Below are 21,641 nucleotides of genomic sequence, written 5' to 3'. Positions count from 1 at the left end.
AAGGACGAGGAGCAACTGCTCACCTCGTTCAGAAGCACGGGCCCTGAATGGTGCTTTCTCAAGCAAAGGGATTCAGGGCAGAAACACAGCCGTTCCCGTGTCGGCTAATCTTGTCTTCTATGGAAAGAAACAGCTACGTTGCGGGCTTAGTACTTCGTTTTAACGGTACTGGTAGGCAGTGGTGAAAACCACACCATTAGACAGACGGGCTTACGTGTTTTTATCTTCCTAGTATCTGAGAATGTCCTCAGGGTTAAGTTGAGAGGTGGATTCTGGCTGTTGAAGAAAAAAGTACAAAACTCTCCCTTGAAGTAAGCCAGATCTGCTTTTTAATAAGAGACCATGATTTAGGCGTAATTCCCCAAAGGAAAAAATGTCCGTGACACTTAAACTCTTCTACAGTTAGATATGAAATAACAATGGTAAACATTTTAAAGGAAATCTTGAAAGTCCACGACTATTTAGAGGAAGTGGGACCTTTCTGTGGGGAGGTTTCTGACCGCAGAGCAGGAGTCCCTGGGGAAGGACAGACGGACAGGCCAGGCCCCGCCCCACAGAAGGCGGCGCCGACGCCTGAGAGTACACTCAAGCACACGTGCTGTAACCAGCCCAGCAGAGATGTGACGGGAGACGGCCAGCTCTCGGCCACGAAGAGAACTGCCCACACAGACAGCCGCGCCCAAGCTGACCTGATGCAGATGGGACAACTCACTACAGTTTCAGAGAGAACTTCAGAACGTTCCTGAAGCCACACCCACTCTCGAAGCAGAGGGACCCGCCGTCCTGCTCCATGAGCAGGCATGAAGGCAGTGTTGGTGCCCCCCACCTGCGTGCCATCTCCCGCCCGACCCCGGAGCCCCAGGCGTCCCTCCCACTCCCATGTGCCGCGCTGGGGCCTGTCGGCCAGCACCCGACTGGTGCACAGGCCAGGGGCCCAGAGGCCCTACCTGTGCACTCAGGGGTCAGGGTCCCATTCGCTTCCCTTCTGTGATCTTCCCAGCTGCCTCCAAAAGGGTTTCAGATTTCTCATTATTCTGAAATATTTCAACCAACTGAAGAAAACAAGCAATGCTTAATATTTCTGCCCAGATGTGTCCAACCGAATCACGGTTCAAAAAGAAGCAAAAATGAGCTAAAAAATGAATGCCACATCCCTTCGAGGACCTCAGTTTAAAAAAGAAAACATCACTCATGTAGACATTTGAAAACGTGCGATGGGATCCCCCCGAGAGGACTACCGGAGGAGGGGAACTTCCCGCAAACAGAAGAATCGCACAGCAAAAGCCCACGACCTCAGCTGAGCTGGTGACGGACGGTCTCACTGTCATGTGATTCTCTTCATTCTTTTCTGATATTGCCCAGAAGCTGAAAAAAGTTCAGGAATACTCTGTTTCCTATCATAACACCTCCAAGCACACAGCAGCTGAGCCAGAAAGTGCTACGTTCCAAGCTCTGACACTGTCTACGTCAACCCGCACGGCACAGACTCACACACCTCCCAGCGGACTCGGATGGACCGGAGGCGGGTCCCGTCACAAATGCAGCTCCCCCGTCGGGGCCACCCCTCCGTCTGCACCAGCTGAGGTTTCGAAGAGTCTGCTGAACGCGGGCCCGAGCTCCCTGATCATGTCCGTGGTGGTGGTGGCGCGGCCGTGCTTCTGGAAGGCTTGGCGGGCACACTGCCTGGTGAGCGCGCAGGCACCAAAGGCAGCCACGAGGAGCGGGCTGGACCTGCAGGGCAGCGGCGTTAGCGGGGCGTCGTGGCCACCGAAGGCCCTCCCTGTCCCTCCTGTGGTCGCCCGGGGACCCACTCTGGCAAGTTCAGTCTAACGTGCCGCTGGGCCTATTAGAAATGCCCGTCCGCCTGGAGAAAGGTTAGGATGCAGCCACGTCCCGGCTGCAAGCCAGACCGGCGCTCGGTCACAGGGTAAGTGCTCGGTGCTGTTCTAGGCCCTGGAAGACACCGGAGCCTGGGGACAAGCTGCTTGCTATGTTCCTGGACCCGTTACACACCCGCCTGCACGCACACACCCCGCAGGCCCCCCGGGCCAGGTGTGCTGGGACCCCGCAGCCAGGCACCGTCAGGGTCGCCAGGATGGGCACAGCGAGAGGCCGAGGGCCCTGAGGGGTGGGCTGCCCGGGCCCACCCTCTGCCGGCGATGGCAGACCCCACCGCTCAGGGCGCTGCACCCCGTGGACAGTCATCTCCCGGCACACGCTCTGGCCCTGCCTGCGTGTCCCCCGAGGCACCGGTCCCGCAGAGCATGCGCCGCAGGCCCCCGAGCAGCACCCCCGACACCAGCAGGGACACCAGAGCCCCCGGGCGAGCATCCTGGGACCAACCCCTGCCCTGGGGGCTCTTCCACGAGACACCGGCCCCTCAGCGGAATGTTCCAAGCAGCCACTTATTAAACATGCAACTGCTGAAACAGCACGGGAGGAACAAAGACGTGACTCACCCATTGGTCTTCTCGGGGCCAGCCAGGAGGGCCCAGTGCGCCAGGACGCCCAGGGAGCCCGACAGGAGGTCCCCCTGCCCGCCACACCTGCGGCCGCTGCCCTCCCGGCTGCACGTGAGCGCTGCGGGGCGAGGGGGCCGTGTGAGAGGGGCCGTGCTCCGTCACCTTGCCCCCACCCCCGTCCTGACACGGCAGGCGGAGGCCCAGCTCCCCCAACCAGCACCGAGGGGTCTGTGGGGACAGGGTGGGGACGGCGCCCCCGGCCCAGGGCACCCGCAGCGGCCCTGCCGGGACTTCGTCTGTGCCGTGCCGGGAAGTTTCTATCTCTTGGGGAAACGTCTTAACCAGCTGCTACGCTCTCTCTGTTAGAGTCTAGAGCACCTTCCAGCGTCTGACCCACGGGCTTCAGGGCCACGCAGAGGAGGCTCTCTGCGTCTCCTGTCCAGCGCGTGACAGCGAGCATGTGTGTGTGATGGCGTGTGTGAGCGTGCACACTCCTTCCTGGGCACCGGTTCCGTGTGTACAGCTCCCTCAGCAACGCCTGGCAGGCTCTTGCCTCCGGGGCAGACTTCAGCAACAGGAGGACTCGTCTGCAGGGAGCAGAGGCGTCACGCACCGAACCCCGGTGCGGATGCGGGCGGGCCTGCTGGGCTCTGCAGCCACCCTCGGGGCCCAGGGGCTCCTGCCCCACCGGCGGCTCCTTGGGTGTCTCGTTTTTCGGGCGTTTTTACAAAACAACAGGAAGCAGTGAAAGACTCAAGCAACTGCATCTGTGCCTCAGGTGAGGCGGCAACGGGTCTGCAGGCTCGCCCGCTGCCCAGAGCCTCTGCTCGGGGCTCTCCTTGCACAGCACGGACAGAACTGCACCCTGTACCTGGTGTCGACCAGGACCAGCATGCATCACTGCCACGTCCCTTTGCAAACCAGCGAGAAACAAGACAAAAATGGCCTTTCCAGAAGCTGTGGTTGACACGCTCACCAGGGAGTCCCTTCTCTGGGGGGTAAGTGTGCACGTGTGCCCGTGTGTGACCGTGTGTGAACAGGAGGTCCTCCTGGGGCTGGTGCCCAGCGTGGCTGGCCGACACGCAGCGTGAAGCCCTCAGCCACTCACCCTGCCCGCCATCAGAGATCACGTCCTGCTCCCCTTTCTGGACCACGGTGACGTTGCCCAGGGCCTGGCTGAGTCTCTGCACAGAGCTGTAGCGGTCCCTGCCATCCAGGGGGTCTCCCAGCTACGACGGAGGACAACACACAGACACAGCTGTCATCAGACACGGGAAGAGCCCATCCACCCTGACCCTGCCTCATGCGGGGAAGGGCCCGCCGGGCACCTGCCGACGGCTGAGCTCGGGCCCCACGTGCAGAGACGTTTCCATCCACCAGCGGGAGGGAGACCCAGAGTCAGGACTACTGGCCCATGGCTGGGATTGTAAAGGTTTGCGAGGGATGCGACTTCGAGTAATAACGAGCAAACATTTACGGCACTAATATGTGAGGACGCTGGGCTTACATACACAGCTGACCCTCGAACAACACTGGTGTGAACCACGAGGTCCCACTTACATGTGGATGTTCCCCATAGTACATACCACAGCCCTACACAATCCGAGGTTGGCTGAATCCACGGACGCGGGACCAAGGACACGGGGAACCGCGTACCTGGAGGGCCGACTGTGAATCACACTCGGAATTTTGACAGCGCGCAGCCTTCAGCGCCCCAACCCCCGCTGTTCAAGGGTCAGCTGTATTATTTTATTTCGTCCTCACAAACCCTATGACGCAGATTCCATCATGCTCCACACTTTACAGAGGCAGGGGCAGGGATGGAACGATCCGCCCAGGGTGCACGGTGGCAGGAGGGCGGGCTGACCCCAGAGGCCACCTTTCATCCAAATGAAGACACGCTAACTGGAAGATGCCCCATCATTGCACGCACCCGGGAGCGCACCTGTCCACCCACCTCTGCACGTCTGTCCCCGCAGGTGCACCGCAGGACGAGCCCCTCACCCCTGCCCGGGCCGTCGGCTGACTCACCACAGCCTCGGCGAGTCTGCTGAACTCTACGTGGTTGGGGGTGAGAACCGCCTTCTGGTAGCCTTGGATGAGGGCCGGCTGCTGAGCGACCAGCCACAGCCCGTCCTGCAGACGAGGACTCACGTCACTGCGAGGCCGCGGGGTCCCCGGGAGGAGGGGATGGGAGAGGAGCCCACACTCACCGCGTCGATGACGATGGGGATGCCCCTGGTCCTGGACGCTTCTAAAATGCCCTGCGAGGAAGGGAAGCCAGGCTGAGCAGCAAGCCCGTCACCTCGCAGAGAGGGCACAGGAAGCCGAGCAGCTCCTGACGGCCTTCAACCTCAGGCCGGAGGCAAGAAAGCGAGTGCATGAAACAATCAGAAGAGACTCTGTAAGGCCGGGCCCCGGGACCTCTGAACACAGGAGCCCACGGGAACCGCCACGCAGCGCTGGGTCCCAGGCCAGCCCACGAAGGACAACCCTGGGCCGGCACCTCCAAATTTCCAACAGATACTAGCCCTCAGGATGTGGAGCTGAGAGGCCTGAAGTCTCGGGAATTCCCCAACTCCTTAGTTTTTATCTATTTCTCATAAGTAACACTTCACGTGTTTTCAAACGAATGACCGTAGTAATGAACAGCGCATCACTTCTCTCTGAGAATGCTATACTAAAAGTTTGAGGTTTTTCGCTTGAAAATTCTACGTGTGTCTGATCAACATGACTGCTGATTATTATGCACCAGTATCTCATGACAAGGGCATTTACAGCCACAGCATGAGAAGAGGACTCCTACCCGGTAGACACTAGGTAACAGAAAACTCTATTAGAAGAGAACGGTGAACGAGATACATGACAAACAGGGATAATTTAAAACACTGGGAGATAAGCCCACGTCCATAGAGTAGCAGTGAGGAGTGCAACCTCACCCAGCACGGCTGCCCTGCCCGACGGCCTGTCGCACCTGCCGACGCCGGTCTGAGGGCTGGGAGTGTGCCCAAAAGCCCCTTCGGTGGAGGGTCAGGGTACGGGGCCCACGGAGGGCTCTCTCCTTCAACAGTGGAAATGCTCTGTCTGCTTGCCCCGAGTCGGGCGTCACTGTTAGAACCAATTCAGATTTTCTGAGTCTTTGTACTTTCCTCCTAGAGCTCTTCCAAAGACAGCGGCCCAGTGAACGTTCAGACCCGGGAAACGTGAGCCGACACCACGGAGAGCACATTAGTAACATCGCACAGTGTGACACTCGGCCTCCTGACGCAGAGAACGGAGGGCTGGTCTTGCTTCCATGGCTCAGAGGGCCTGTGCACTTGACGCTGTCACGGTCACGGCATCTGGAGGGTCAGCGCCACCAGCACGTGCCGTGCCGAGGCAGCAAGCCCTGCGCACACACACATCCGGACAGCAACCTGCCCTAAGCGAAGAACGGGCAAACGCAGGAGCCAGCCACGCACAGGTCAGGAGGGCTAACGTGGAACAGGGAGCTTTCTACACACGAGCAGGGGGAGTGAGGAGCTGCAGCTCCCCAGAGCACATCCTGGGAAGGGCAGCCCTTGCTGGAGAGCAAACCGCTACAAGCTTCTGGAGAAATCCGGGAGCACCTCTCAAAAACGTTTCAGCTCGCACTGTGTGGCTGGACCACACTGACCGCACTCAGTGTGCCCCATCTGAGGCCCGCAGCCCTGCCCCTTCCCTCCCGCTGAGTGACTGAGCTCTAGCCCACTCGCCAGGGACGCGCCCAAGCCGGACAAGTTCCCTATCGACTTGACCATCTTTCTCTGATATGAAAACTGGAGGAGTGCCTCTGCAGAGACCCCCCCCTGGGGGGGGGCGGAGAAATAAAGTCCAGTTCCCATCAGTGTAGACATGCGTCTCACTTGGGGGTCAGACTCTTTCTTCAGAAATCCCCTTGGACTCTTTCCGTGCAGCTAGGGACACCTGGGTCATCTTCCACCCGATCCTGCCTGTATGTCAGTCCCCACGTAAACTTCAGAACTGCACTTCACTCAGTTGCCTGCTTCGTTTTTCAGTCTTAAAAGTTCCTTCTCAGTTCAGAGGATGTTATTCAGTATCTCGACCTTCCACAGATACTCTTTGATTCAGCAATGGAACTTCTACAAATTTATCCTAAAGAAAACACCCAAAAGAAACAGATATACAGAAATGTTCAAGGCATCACTAATAGAAAAAAATGCTGTAAACAGCCGAAATGAACTAAATACATTACAGCATATTATGATGAGGCTATAAAAAATAATGAACATCTGCATATCCTGCCAGGAAAAGCCTCCAAGACACATCCATCCATCCAGGAAAACAACACGCTGCCAAAGAGCCCAGACACGAGGCGGGTCCGTCCAGATCCTACAGCCACAAACTCTGGCTCAAAACCAGCTTATGAACTGGAAGACTCAATATTGTTAAGACAGCAGTGATCCCCAAATTGACCTAGAGATTCAAGGTGACCCCTACCCAAATCCCAGCTGTCCATTCTGCAGCTGACAAGCTGAGCCTAAAACTCATGCAAACTCACGGGACCCAGAGTAGCCAGAACAACGCCGGAAAGGCGGAACTTGGAGGACCCACACGTCGCGATTTCGGAACTCACTGCACAGATACAATGGTCAAGGTAATGTGGTTACTGGCGCGAGGACAGCTGTACAATCGATGGCCCAGAAAGGAGAGCCCAGAAATCAACCCTCACACTGATGTCAGCGGACTTCCAACAAGGATGCCCAGAGAATTCACTGGCCCGAAGAAGTACTGGGACAACTGGATATAAAACTGGACTGAACCCCTTCCTTAACACCATACACAAAACTTAACTCGAAAGGGACCACAGAGCTGAAAGAATAAAGCTCTTAAGAGAAAACATAGGAGTAAATATTGCGTCAGGCAAAACCCTTAGATAAGACACCAAACGGAGGTGTCGTATGATCCAGCTTCTCCAGTCTAGGTATATACCCCACAGAAATAAAGACATAAATCCACAAAAAACCTTGGAAATGAGCGCTCACAGCAGCACTATTTGTAATAGCCAGGAAGCGTAAACCACCCAAATGTCCATCAGTTGACGAATGGAGTTTAAGAACGCGGTCTCTCCATACCACGGCCCATCACACAGCAACGGAGGGCGTGAAGCGCTGACCGCCTGCCACAGCAGGGTGAGCCCTGAAACGACAAACACCACACAGCGTGTGATGCTGTTCCTACGAAGGCCCAGAACAGGCCAGTCCACGGAGACAGAGTAGGTGGTCGCCGGGGCGGAGGCTGGGAGGAGCGGGGGCAAGTGCTGACGGGTGTGGGGCTTCTTTCTGGGGTGAGGAAAACGTCCTCAAGCGGACTGTGGTGATGGCTGCAAACTCCGTAAATATACCAGAAGCCACTGAATTGTACACTTTAAATTCGTCCATGAGTGCGGCAAAGGTTACCGCCACAGCCACCCCAGCCTTCAGCAGATGCCAGCGTGGAGGCCAGGGCCTCCACCAGCAAAACAGCGATGTCTCATGGAGGCGCAGATGGCGGTCAGCGCTTTTCAGTCACAAAGTACTTGTAAATTAAAGTACCTACACTGTTTTTTAGACATAATGCTATTGCACACGTAACAAACTACAGTATAACACAAACGTAACTTTATCTCCACTGGGAAACCAAAAAATTCACGTGACCGGCCTTATGACGAGAATTCTCTTTATTGCAGTGGTCCGGAACCGAACCCCCAGTACCTCCAAGGTGAGCCCGTGCAGAAGTATAGTGAAATAATCAGCAGTCCAGCTAACCCACACAGCCATCACCTCCCCAGGGGAGAACATAACCTCTCCCCACTGCCCTGACGCCCCGCGCCCGGCAGCCACCCTTCTCCTCTCTGCTTCTCCGAGCTCACCTATTCTGACTCCACACAGAAGTGAGATCGCGCAGCGTTTGTGCTGCTGCCCACTTCACTTAGCATCTCGTCCTACAGAGGGTACATACGTTTTAACCAAACCGTTTGAAACAGGCAATAATAAACGGACCAACTATCGACACTAAAGTTGAAAACACATTTCGTGCTCCGTTCCATCCCCAGTCACCTGTCACGGCTACTGTTTCTCCTCAGTGATCATTCATGGGCTTGAAGAAAGTGAAATTTCCAGCCCCAACTTTAACCCCAAAGGCTGGAAAGATTTTCCGTGGAAGGGACCCTTAAAATTCACGTTCTCACTAAATTCTGGTAAAGCAAACACACGTCTGCCTTTTAAAATGTTCTTTACCCACAGATTGCTAGGCAAGTCCAACCAACACTCACAGCGCCCTACACCTTCTTTCCCTTGAGCTTCTGTGCAGCTTAACTCAAAAAGCAGAAGCTGAGCCAGGAGCCCCTCCAGCTGCTGAAGCAAGTGGCAAGTCAGGGCCACCATGACCGCTAGACCCTCGAGGCACGTGGCGACACCTCGCGGGGCTGGAGCTGGGGCAGGTGGTCTGGGGGCACTGAGAAGGGCCCCAACGAGGGCAGGGAGCTCAGCAGGTCCCTGAGATGTGTCCCCTCGGGGAGTGACACCAGGGCAGTGTCGGAGGACCTGGGCAGCGGGAACACACAGAATGTGGGGTTGGTGTGCCAACCGAGCTATTTCCCCTGATCCAGGATAGCATTTATTTCTATTTCAACTTTTTGAGGCTAAAAAATTAGTTTCATCTTCTTAGATTAAAGCAGGCATAAAGTTTCAGTAGTAAGGAAAAGCATAAATGATCAACGAAAAAGTAAACGAATGCACGTGTACCCACGAGGGTGAACTAGGGTCTCCTGCCCACCCCGCATCACCCAGCGCCGGCTACGCTGGCTTTAGCTGAAAAGGACGGCAGGGGACAGAAGAGAGTGCAAAGGCAGCAGAACAACTGGCCCGTGGGGTCCAAGGCCCAGGGATTTCTAGACCAATGAGGACCTCAGGTGGTCAGAGGAGCACCAGGTTAAGAAATTAAACTAACAAGGGCTTTCAAGAGGACCCGCTGACGACACAAAGCTAGAAGCACCAGAACACCTTTCACGTTTCTCTCTAAGTGCACAGCTTACAGCAACGGTGAAGTCACCAGCAGCACCCTCTCCCACTGGCTCGCTGTGACAGACTCCCACTGGGCCCAGCCGGGCACCGCGCAGAGCGCTGCACAAAGCGTGGCCCTCTGCCGGCTCCGGGGGGCACTGCGCCCTTACAGCGGGCACCAGGAGCAGGCTGCCAGGGGTCCCCAGCAGGAAGGGGTCGCGGGGAGGTGACCGCGAGCCTGAGCGCACGCCCGGCCACTGCTAACCCCGCTCAGCCCGGATGCTGGGCTGGTCACGTCGGGCCCCATGGAGACTTCCTCGGCCACAGCCTGAGACCAGAGCCCCGGGAGCGAAAGAGGGCGCCGTTCAGCGGTGCCCTGCTCTGGTTTAAGCACATCCCTACCTTTACGCCTAGTGTCTCCTCTATTCCCCAGACCACGTTCTGTCGGTCTCAACTCCTCCAAGACGCACACAGAGCAACAAACAACGGAAGGTGCAGTTCTGTCAGACTCCCCCGATCTAAGGGCCGAGCCTGTGGGAATAGGCGTGGTTAGTAATTCTACACGCTACCTTGACGTTTTCGAGAAGGACGTCGTCTCTGCCTAAGCCAGGCCCTACGACCAGGGCGTGCAGTCGGGGCAACCACTTTTCCACATCTTGGACGGCACTGGGGCTGTCACTAAAAAAGGAAAAGAAGGGCAAAGGAGCTTGAAATTTTCATCTTTTGTTTACTTTATTAATGAAACTACAGATTTTTCCAGATTTTCCCCCAATGTCCTTTTCTTGTTCCAGCACCCCAGCCAGGGCCCCACCATAGCTGTCTAGCTTTCCACATTCAGGTGCCCCTGAAAGCATTCTGCTAAGTGAAATGAGCCCAAGAAACACAAATAGCGTGTGCTCTCTCTTATATGTGGGACCTTCAAAGCAAACAAACAAAACAAAACACCGCAAAAACACACCCCAAGCTCACCCACAGAGAAGAGACTGCCGGTTGCCAGCAGCTGGCGGGGTTGGGCGGGGGGACTTCTGGGTTTTGTTTTTGTTTGTTAAAGAGCAACAGAGCACTGACACGTGCTACAATGTGGACACCTCTCGAAAACAGGATGCTAAGTAAAAGGCGGCAGACACAAGACCTCACAAATGTCTGATTCCACGCATAAGAAATGTTCAGAAAAGGCAAATGTTCGGAAACCAAGCAGATGAGAGGTCGCCTCAGGCTGGGGTGGCGATGGGGAGGGGCTTCCGTCCTGGAGTGGTGGGAGCGTCCTAAGATTATCTGTGACGTAACAACCTGGCAAGCATACCACAAACCGCTGTACAATTGGAGTCAGTGGATTTTACAGTGAATCCTATCCCAGTAAAGCAGTTCCCTACACACACATTAGCAACAGTCCCGGGAGCAATGGTGGAGAGAGACACTAATACCCAAGGACTGATGGGGTCGGAGGCGGCTGCAGGGAGGAGGGGCACTGGGTCAGTGGGTGGAGTTTCAAAGGAGCTGGAGGTTTTGGAACGAGAGGTGATGGTCCGGGAGGACGCACGTCCCACCTCCAGACCCAATGGCTGGGGGAACAAAGGAAAAGCCACCTCCACTTAGGAGGCTCGCAGGGGAAGCCACCCGCTCTGGGGACAAGCAGACAAGAGAAGGAGGGAGCAGCAGGGGCAGGAAACACGGTGAGAAAGTGCTGTTTTACAGGAAACGGCAAAGAGCATGATGTATGGCGTGATGTGAGGGCAGCATACTCTTGGGGATGAAACTCAAGCACGGAGCCTCTCACTTGCTGGGCCCCTTCCCAGGCCCCCGGAGGGACCCCAGCAGTTTACTCGAGTGGTCCACATGTTTCTGTGAACTCCGCAAAGGTAGGCAGAGGATCTGGGTCTCACCAAAGCTGAGGCAAATGGAACTTCCTTCCCATCAGAAAGAGAGTCAATAATGCAGGGTATATAGTCATGATCATACTACACTTTTTTTCTTTTTCTTTTTTTAAAATTAAGACTCACGGGGGAAAAAGTACGTAAAACACGTTAAAATAAGACACGATGACTCATTTCAAAATGACCTGTGCCAGTCTGGTTCCATCACACAGGCGCACAGATGCAGTGCAGGTGCACTCCTACCTGTGGTGCAGACGTCCCCACCTCAGGCCTGCGGGGAGGCGTGTGCCCGGCGGCGCCCCGACCCCCCGCAATATCAGGAGCCCTCCTTAGGCCCAGACCTGATGGCTGCGTGCAACTCTGAGGCCCGGCCGCCATTCAGGGCCCACAGGCTACCACTCAGCCCGGCCCGCCCCGCCCCCCAGCAGCCCCGCTCGGGCTGCCGGCGACCCCGCACTGGGGACCCCACACCGGGAGCCGAGGCCTTGTGTCTGGCTCCAGGCACGGGCTCTTCCAGGACCATCCGCAAAGCTCTCCACTCGGCCCCAGGACGCCCTCCAGGCCCCTCCAGTCTGCTCCCAGCCGCCAGCGCGCCGGGCCCTCCCGACCCACACACAGCTTCGCCTCCTGGTTTAAACCAGCCCACGCGCTGACAACTCCCAGATCTAGGCTCCCCTGCCCACCCCACGGCTGCCGGCACATCAGCAGGCCATGGAGATGACAACCTGCTCAGCCCACACCCTGGTGGCTTCCCCACGCTCCTGCCGGTCTCACGGCCCACCCGCGGGAGGGCGGGGCTGCACTCCCCTGCTGTGGCCAGGCTCTGACCTGCTCCTGTCTCTAGCCCAGCATGCAAGCAACCCCAGGGGCTTACCATAGCCTCCCAGCGGGACCCCTGCTTCCGCCCTGGGCCCCAAGGGCCAGAACCCTTACTATGACCCCCACGACCAGCAAAGCGTGGCCCTGAACCTCTCTGGTCACCCAGCCCCTCCCAAGCACCCCAGACTAAGTGTCCCCAGCAGGCCTGCAGCATGAGCTCCCACGCCCGCTCCCCGCCAGCCCCCGTGTCTGTGCCTTCACTGGATGCCACGCCCTGCGCCACTGCCCACGGCGACCCTAGGAGCACCCGCCACACACACGCGCGCACCCAGCACTCCCCGCCCCGTCCTCCCTGCGGTCCTCAGCACCGCCTGACAGCTGTTACCTCGTTTGTCCTCCAAAGCTGTGTACGTGGCCCAATACAGTAGACGCTGACCACGCGGGGCTCTTACGTGTAATTAAAATCAAAGTAAAAACTCAGCGCCCGAGTCCCACCGGCCGCGTTTCAAGCTCTCAGGAGCCACAGTCTCGCACAGCACCGAGAGAAAAGCTTCACCGTTGCAGAAAGTTCCAGGGCACAGGGCTGCCCTGGAGAGGAAGCTGCACGGGAGCAGGTCTTGGGCTGCCCAGTCAGATGCTGTCCCCGCGGAACCCAGGACAGAGTCCAGTAAGCGCTTGCTGAACCATCGAACGGTCATTACTGCTGCCACGTGAGACACTGTCACAGGCAGGCTCACGGCCCCTCCTGGGCCTAGGACCCTCCGGCCATTGCCGACGGGCCACAGGGGACAGTCCGGGCAGCCCTGGTGCCCAGGTCTCCTGCACACTGTCTGTCTTATTCTGACTACAGACGCGGGTTCATTATCGTTCCCTCGCTTCTTCTGACAGCACCCTCCCACCTGCCCCCTCCCTGCACCGCGGCTACTGCACAGCGGCTCCACGAAGGCGCAGAGACCCTGTGACCCAGGAGAGTGGCTACAAGCCCCGCACCCGCCGGGGCCCTACTACTCACAGAACCGGGTGAACGATCAGCTCCGGGCTGTACGACTTGATCACAGGCGCGGCATCCTGGGTGGTGAACACGTGGGACAAGTCCGCGCCCTGAGGAGGGGCACAGGAGGCCGGCTTAACTTGGGATTCGCTCGACAGACACTCAAGAGCACTGGTAGCTCTGGTAAAACCGTGCGAATTCCGCAGCACTGTCCGCAAAAGAAAAGCACCCACTGCCACAGGTAACCCACAGCCAGGAGGCGGCTGAGAGGCCTCTGGCCGGCGGCAAAACCTAAGAAAGGCCTGGAAAGAGAGGCGGACTTCTGCTGCCGCCAAAGAGGCAGGTGGCCCCGCCGGCTCAGGTGGCATCACGATGAGGTCCGCAGAAGCACAGCCCATGTCACAGTCCCTATGCCACTGGGCCTCCAGGACTTGATCAAAACGCTGCCGTGACAACTGCCAAGGTTAAAAGAGGTCCACTGCTTATGCTAGGACTGAAAAGGCAGCCTGGATCACTGTGGTGAAGTACAGTTCTAAAAAAAGTTTAGTTTAAAAGAAAATGAGTCCCAATCCAAGTTACTTTGTGGCTGCATAAGAGGTCAGGGTAGATTTAAAGGTACGTCTCTCTTGGGCTTCCCTGGTGGCGCAGTGGTTGGGAGTCCACCTGCCGATGCAGGGGACACGGGTTCGTGCCCCGATCCGGGAAGATCCCACATGCCGTGGAGCGGCTGGGCCCGTGAGCCATGGCCGCTGAGCCTGCACATCCGGAGCCTGTGCTCCGCAACAGGAGAGGCCGCAGCGGTGAGAGGCCTGCGTACCGCAAAAAAAAAAAAAAAAAAAAAAAAGGTACGTCTCTTACCACGATTACCCAAAATGCTATTCAGATTTCTCTGAATATTGACAGAATACTCAGAAAACATTTGCTTCAGTCATATATAATCCAACTCTTTACTAGAAAAATCCTGAAAAAGAAGCTATGAACAAACATACCACTTTGAGAGCTGAGATTGCTGCAAAATAGGGGGCTCCAGTGTACCTAAAAAGAAGACATTTACAGTCAAAAACTTCTGAGAATGAGGCAAGCACACCAGGCTTATCAGTAAATTACACAGACACGCAGCACCCGGGCACGGCCCAACCCCCGGTAGAAGCTCGGGAAAACGGTTATTAACACGGATCAGTCCCAGGAAAGCCAATCTTTCCTATGAGGCTCTGAACCATGTCAGGAGAGGCAGGTCCTGGCCAGGTGCCCCAAGGTCTCTCTGAAATGCTTATGTGCAAACTGAAGCCTTGACGGATGGCTTCAGGGGGCCGTACAGAGGTCAAACTTATCGAACTGTACATTTATAACATTTGCAGCTTGCCGTATACCAACCAGACCTCAATAAAGCTGTTAAAAAATGAATCTCCTAGTGTACAATGGTTCGGCAAGATTTACATCAACCGGAATAAAATGGTTATTTTCTATACCAGGAATAACTGATTAGAATATATGATAGCATCTACCATACCAGCAAAAACCATAAAGCATCTAGGAATTAACCTTATAAAGCACATGATAACTCTGTGGGGACATTTTAAAAACCTATTAAAGAACAGAAGAGATGTACACTTGATGAGAGGACTTAATATTATAAAGACGACACCTCTCTAGACTAATATAGACACAGAAAGCACTTGATTTATCAGAAATGCACACAGACACAAGAGAAAATGCAACACCAACCGAACAAGACTGGGGTTCTGTTAGCAAGGATGGTAGGGATGTGTGTTGGGGAAAAAACAAGGCAAAACAAAACAAAACCTGGAGGTCTGAGAAGACAGGGAGAGTTTCCCAAAGGCACTGCAGAGAGAGACAGTGTGCTCGAGGTGACCACAGGCCGGAGCCCCTGGACTGGCTGGCGCCCCAAGGAGCAGGACCCACCCCCGAGAGCAACGGTGAGCAGAGGCAGCGGTCACCTCGGACATGGGGACAAACGAGAAGAGACTCGCACGCCTCCCTCCTGCTTCCATCCGCTTGCTCGGAATCGCCTGTAACTGTGCTTAAGGGCACTTCAAGCACAGTGAGGAAAATCCGTGAACCTGACATCAGATGAGTGACGGTAACTGTTACGTCAATCCCAGGGGTGAAGAAGAGCTTTGCTAACCTGAACAGGGAAACGCGCTCAGGGCACGCTGCACGTGTGACAGTCTCCCCAGGCAGAGCCACGAACTCGCCCGAAATGCCAAAGGACAGGACAGCGGACATACACGCTCACTTCACAGTGTGAATACAAGCCTCGCTAACAAAAGAAATACATCCCCCTCACTTAGAGCAGTCACTGTCACGATGGGTAAAGAAACACAATCTAGCTACACGTTATTTTAATAAGTACAGCCAACTACATGCTAAACTGTTGAAAATACAAGGCTAGGCAAAGAGCATATCAGTGCAAACAGAAAGGAAGCAGAAACTGAATGGTAACCAAGGTCGAATTTAAGTCAAAGGCAGCAGGTATCACAAGCAAGGACAAATTACAGATCTTTATGTGTCGACACAGCAGCATAATATATAAAACTAGAAGAGAAAAGAGGCCTCGGAAAAAAGCTAGGATCTGTCAAATTTCATAAGGAACTTGCAGGAATATCTTTAAATTAAGAAAGGAAAGCAAGCAGATGCTGAGTGTCTCTACCTTGACTACAAAGTAACCAAGGCTCACAGTAACGAACACCGTCAGTACAGAGCAAAGTAAGAAGCAGCAGCCTCACCCAATCGGCGCCCCATGCTTTCTCTGCTACTCAATCAAACGTTCATCACTGAAAACTACTGCCGGAATATCAGAAGACACTCGGAAATGACCCCTGGAGTCCAACTGGATGGACGGAGGGACGACAGGTAGGCGACAGCCAGAGAAGGACGCTGCGTCCGCGCAACTTACTCTGGGCAGCCTCCCACCACGCCTATCCTCCCAGCTTGCCCTTTGTGCTTCCAGGCGGCCAGAGGAGGTACCACATTCCTCACCAGCTGCAAGGCAGCCTCCATGTCCGTCACTGAGCGTGCTGTATGCAGTGGAAATGCTTGATTTAAAACTGAAAAACAGGAAAATGTTCAGAAAGGTAAGTGTCTACCAGCATACATCAAAAACAGACTTGAACAAAATACCCCATTAATCAAAACAAAAGCTGGCTTAATATGAACGCTGTAGGTTTTTATCCAATGGTTTCATCATTTCATTTCTATAAGCAAATGCTGTTCAGAAGTAACAACACAACACTACTAATATCGTTGCATGGACCAGATTTACTTCGAATGCATCAGACGTCTTGGAAGTCTACTTAAGCTTTCAGAAAGTTTTTTTAACGCACTGTTACTTAATGAACTACACATATTTCATCATAATCTTCCTTCAAGTTTATTAGGTCTCTTCTCCCCTTTGCTACTTTCCACGGTCTATTCAAGCCAGACAGGTGGTTCATGTTATTCCCAATTCATTTTCCAGTCGTGGTTCCAACACTCAATTAGATAATCAAATAACCTGGAAATGGCATTCTAAATAAGGAACACATCTTACACTGGGTTCAAAGTGGCATTTTAAAATAGTTTGATCATTGAATTGTCTATAAATAGCTAATTTTAATTGGCCTTTCTTGAAAAACTTCCTGTGTTGTATGTTTCGCCATATTATTAAAAACAGCTCAGCTGTGAGAGAAATCCTGTGTTCTATAGAGCCCAATGTATGAATAGATAATAAAGCATGCATTTTCTCTAGAATTAAAGGATCTTTGCTGATACGAACAACATTTTCACAAAAAAGGCATCCAATATTTTTATCTTCCCATTATCTCAGCAGCAGAGGAAAACCAGACGTGGGTCACAAGTCCAAGTGAAGAACAGAGACTGACTCAGCTCCATACATATAGTAAAACAGCTTTATCTTCTATCACTCTTACAATTTTACTTTTCACTCAACGACGTTGTTCACGTAATTTTCCTTAATAAGCAGATGTAAACGCCTCCTTAGCCAATATATCAAGATGGATGCTTAGACCCAAGATGTAAGAAGAATATTAATTACCATCCATCCAAACGCCTTCCTACCTTCTTCCAAATCAACACAGGATTAAAACTCCAAACAGAATCGCCGTAACCCTAACCCTTTGGCCGTGAAAAGGCACAAGGCTTGCTCAACCATCAGTCCAGCCCCCGACGCCTCTGCCCCGGGCCAACCTGACGCAGTGCCCGGCCACAGAGGCGCTGACCTAACAGAGCAATCAGCTCTCACTCCCCGCCCCCGGCCCCAACCTCCCGCACGCCCGCCTGCACCCCAGACTCCCAGCCACGCACTCTCTTCGCCACCATGCACAGCGGCCCTGAGACACTCTTGCCTAGGCTCCCTGGCCAGCTGCAGGACAGGAACCGCAGCTGTTACAGGCGGATTTCAGGACGGCCCTGCTGACCGCTGACAAGCTGTCTGTGCGCTTACCGTGGCGCTTGCCATGCATCTGTGTCAAACTTGAACACACCTAGCATAAGGTGACTGGTCAATGCGAGGATATCGGAGAATGGCCTCTCCTCCAAATGCCCCAGAACAATAAATACAGGTGCTTTTTAAAGTCTGGAAATTGTAAAGACAGAATCCAAACTCACCAGTCACTCACGGATCGTTCTGAGTCCCTTACAATGTTTTGGGTTTATTAGCTGCCATCACTTTAAGCAGCCGGCCACACACAGAGCATCCCAAGACCACCCCTGCACCTTCTGCCTCCACAGAATGAGGTATAGCCCCACCTGTGACTTAAGGGCTGGCCTCCCACCCTCAACCACCTGGAACAGAGTCTGGCACGGAATAAGCCACTCAATAAATGCCTGATGCATTAACGGCATCTTGCCTCACTCTCCTCATTGGGAGCCAGTTTATCCTTCTTTTACAGACAAGGAAACTGAGGCTCAGAGACAGACCTGTGAAGATGCTATGGTTACGAACGGATAAGCCAGGGCAGAAGACACCATTTTACCAAAATGCTGCCATTTTCAGGCAGAAGAATTTTTTTTTTAATCAAATAATCACGCCACCAACCAAAAGACAAGTCAAATCCTTCTCAAATGCCTTCTGAAACCAATCCGGGATGGGTAAAAAACATCACTGTTGAGAAGTACAGCGTTTTCACTTTTTAACTGCAATTGTATGCCTGCAAAGCACAATCCCCCCTGCTCATTAGGGTTTTGTAACACTCACCTGAGATCAACACCTGTGAGTGAGCGGGCCAAAGGAAGGTCAGTTCAACTTCCCTATACTCCACAGAGAATCAAGTTTCAGCTGGCTTACTGACATGCACCATTTGAACTTATCCACAGAAATATTGAAATACAAACATCAAAGTTCTTAAGGATAAAAAGGCCTTGGCAAGAGGCAACTTGAAATTTATCCTAGTAAGTAATTTGTCTTCATACAATTCTGAATCTAGAAGAACAGGTCATATCTGTCTGGTTTTGTTTGCTTTAAAGAAGTGTGGCTGAGGAGAGTTAAATAGATTTCTTTATTCTGGGCTGTTTTCTAGAATTACTTGCCACTCACAACTTTGCAATACCAATGTTTCTTGCTTTAATTTAACGTGAACCGTAGCTAATTTAGAACACGTGACAGCAATCTTTAAATTAACTGAGATGCCCTAAAGCTGGGATGGGAAGCCAGTTTTTGGTAAACGCTCCGCAGTTCGGCCTAATAATGAAATCTCAAGCCGACTCAAAGAGAAATCTTGCTAACCAATCACGGAGCGTACGAATTTAAGACCAACTGCGACAGATAAAGTATCTCCGAACAAACTGGTGCCCAGAAGCGCCCGGGCTGGTGTGACTGAGTGAAGTGCAGAAGCTGAGGGGCCCCTCAATGCTCCTCAAATCTCCTGAAACTACGGTGCCCAAAACCAAACAGCCAAACCCCCCTAACAGTTACTCTCCGTCCTGCGTGCTGCTAAGGACTACAGCCAAAGCGCGTTTTACCATTTCAGCTACTTTCTGGCTGGGAACCTTGGCTCAGGGCCTCCTCCTTTCCAAAACAGCAACCTCTCCACGTTGTTGGGAGAAGTGAGATAATACAACACACTGTCCAGCGGTTTGAAAACTCTTAGGTACAATAATATCCGCAGGGCAAGAGGAGAAAACCATACAGGAGGGGATGGTGCTCCAAGTCGGATGCACTTCTCCCGTTTACGCCTCATTCTTTCTACACAGTCCGCTCTATTCAGCAGCCAAGGCCTGGCCGGGGTCCTCGGGGTCCCTCGGTTAACCCCTCCCCAGGTGGACCCAGGACCCGCGGCTCCGCGCGACCCCGGCCCCACGGCGGCACCTCCCGCCCGGACGAGTAGCCCGCGGCCGAGTACCTGCGTCCAGCGGCGGCCCGTAGAGCACGAGCGCGGCCGAGAGCACCGCGACAACGGCGGCGCCGGCAACCGCAGCCCCGGCCCCCACCCGGGTGGCCATGGCCAGGAAGGCCGGTATCGCGCTTACCTCCCAGGCAGCTCCTGACAGCCCCGCAGCCGGAACTCACAGCCATCCGCGGACTTCCGGTATCCCGGCCGCCCCCGCGCGGCCGCGAGACTCACCGCCCTCGGCGGACTTCCGGTATCCCGGCGGCCCCCGCGCGGCCGCGGGACTCCCCTCCCTCGACGGACTTCCGGGCTCCCGGCCGCCCCCGCGCCGCCGCCGGAAGCGGGCGGCGGACTCCCAGTGGTCCGAGGTCCGGAGTCGCCCCGCCCTCGGACTGGCCTCTGCCGGTCAAAGGCGGCCGGAGACGGTCGGTTTCATCTAATTTAGGTCTCGGCTCAACTGTCGTCTTATCCGTGCGAATCCTTTCTTGCCCATTCTGTATAAGAGAATTCACACCCCCTCTCACGCCATCCTGCACCCTTGCCCTGCTTTATTTTAATTCATAGCACTTTTCACTACTTGACATGTGCATTCATTCATTCATTCATTTTCAAAGGTCTAACCCTGACTAGAAAGTTAGCTCCAATGGAAAAGCTTTATTTGTTCTGTGCTGTGTGCTCAGCACCTGGAACTGGGCACACAGTAGGTGCTTTTTCTCTCTCCATTGAGGTATAATTTACATGACAATTAAATTCACTAATTTTAAATGTACAGTTTTATGAGTTTTAACAAATGTATATAATCAGGTAATCACCACCGCATGATTTAGGACATTTCTATCAACACACCCAAATCATGCTTTTGATGCTGTTATTATTTTTTAATTTTCAATTGTTCATTGCTTATATATGGAAATACAGTTGATTTTTATATACTGTCATTGTATCCTTTGACCATGCTAAATTTTCCTATTAGTTCCAGCAGATACTTCTGAGATTATTCGGGATCTTCTACACAAGCAATGTCAGTGTGCCCCTTTTTGAGGTGACATTAACTTCGTTAATTTTGATCGCTTGGTTAAGGTGGTGTTTGCCAGATTATTTATTATCAGTATGAACTACTGAATTTTTATTTTATTCAGAATTTTTATTTTATTTTTTATTAACCAGTAGGTTATTTATTACCAGTGTGAATTCATGAATTTTTATTTTATTCATTTATTTTATTTATATTTTATTTTATTAATAATTTTATTACATTACCCTTTTTTCTATTTCAAATGAAACATATAAACATACATTTATAAATGTAAATGTACATTTCAATGGGTCACCTAGGAGCCACCTCTAACCTTGTGATGTAGCGATTCTTGCTTCTCAGAGAACGTGAGTTCCTTCTCATGGCACCTCCCCTTAGATTTGGGGGAAAAGATCTGTGTAAACTTAGGAAATGAGTACAAATCAGTTACATTCTGCATCTTCCTTGCTCCTCTATGAGGCTGTGAAGTCTGAGAGGTGGTGCTGCCCCCTGGTGGATTTGTGGGGATAAGACATAAAAGGGTGGGTGGGGCTCGTCTCACTCGGTGTCCAGGTTCACCGATGCCATCATGATTTGTCTTATAAAGCCTGAAGGACCGGTAGTGAAAGGTCACCAGCCCGCAACGTGGGCGCCCACCGCTTGTCCCTCACCCTTCCCAACATCACCTCCGAATAACAAACAGTCGTCCCCCCTCATTCGAGGTTTTGCATGCCTTGCTTTCAGTTACCCTCAGTCAACAAAGGTCCGAAAATATTAAAATGGAAAATTCCAGAAATGAACAATTCGTAGGTTTTTTTTTGGCTTGCGTCAGGTCTTCGTTGCTGCACGCGGGCGAGCGGGGGCTACTCCTCGTTGCGGTGCGTGGGCTTCTCATTGCGGTGGCTTCTCTTGTTGCGGAGCACGGGCTCTAGGGACGCGGGCTTCAGTAGTTGTGGCTCGCGGGCTCTAGAGCGCAGGCTCAGTAGTTGTGGCGCACAGGCTTAGTTGCTCCACGGCATGTGGGACCTTCCTGGACCAGGGCTCGAACCCGTGTCCCCTGCATTGGCAGGCGGATTCTTAACCACTGCATCACCAGGGAAGCCCCCCCTGT

At 53.5% G+C, this 21,641-nt stretch overlaps 1 protein-coding gene across 2 annotated transcripts; it reads right to left on the bottom strand.

Annotated features, from left to right (window-relative positions):
- Positions 1-308: 308 nt before the first annotated feature.
- Positions 309-19,702, bottom strand: NAXD (NAD(P)HX dehydratase). 2 transcript variants are annotated; one of them, XM_082859697.1, is made up of 10 exons: positions 19,655-19,702; positions 16,086-16,236; positions 14,158-14,203; positions 13,190-13,278; positions 10,054-10,162; positions 4,676-4,726; positions 4,494-4,598; positions 3,571-3,691; positions 2,460-2,580; positions 309-1,731 (listed from the first exon to the last, which is right to left on the bottom strand). In XM_082859697.1, exons 1-10 carry the CDS (start codon positions 19,698-19,700, stop codon positions 1,533-1,535), a joined length of 1,038 nt encoding a protein of 345 aa, XP_082715823.1. In that variant the 5' UTR covers positions 19,701-19,702; the 3' UTR covers positions 309-1,532. The 2 variants fall into 2 exon arrangements, with proteins under 2 accessions (XP_082715823.1, XP_082715822.1); XM_082859696.1 differs by lacking the exon at positions 19,655-19,702 and adding an exon at positions 19,528-19,643.
- Positions 19,703-21,641: the final 1,939 nt, after the last annotated feature.

This window comes from Leucopleurus acutus, assembly GCF_964270905.1.
Source record: "Leucopleurus acutus genome assembly, chromosome: 18".
NCBI lineage: Eukaryota > Metazoa > Chordata > Mammalia > Artiodactyla > Delphinidae > Leucopleurus > Leucopleurus acutus.
The sequence above is the reverse complement of the archived record's forward strand: the minus strand, read 5'-3'. Positions and strand labels throughout refer to the sequence as shown.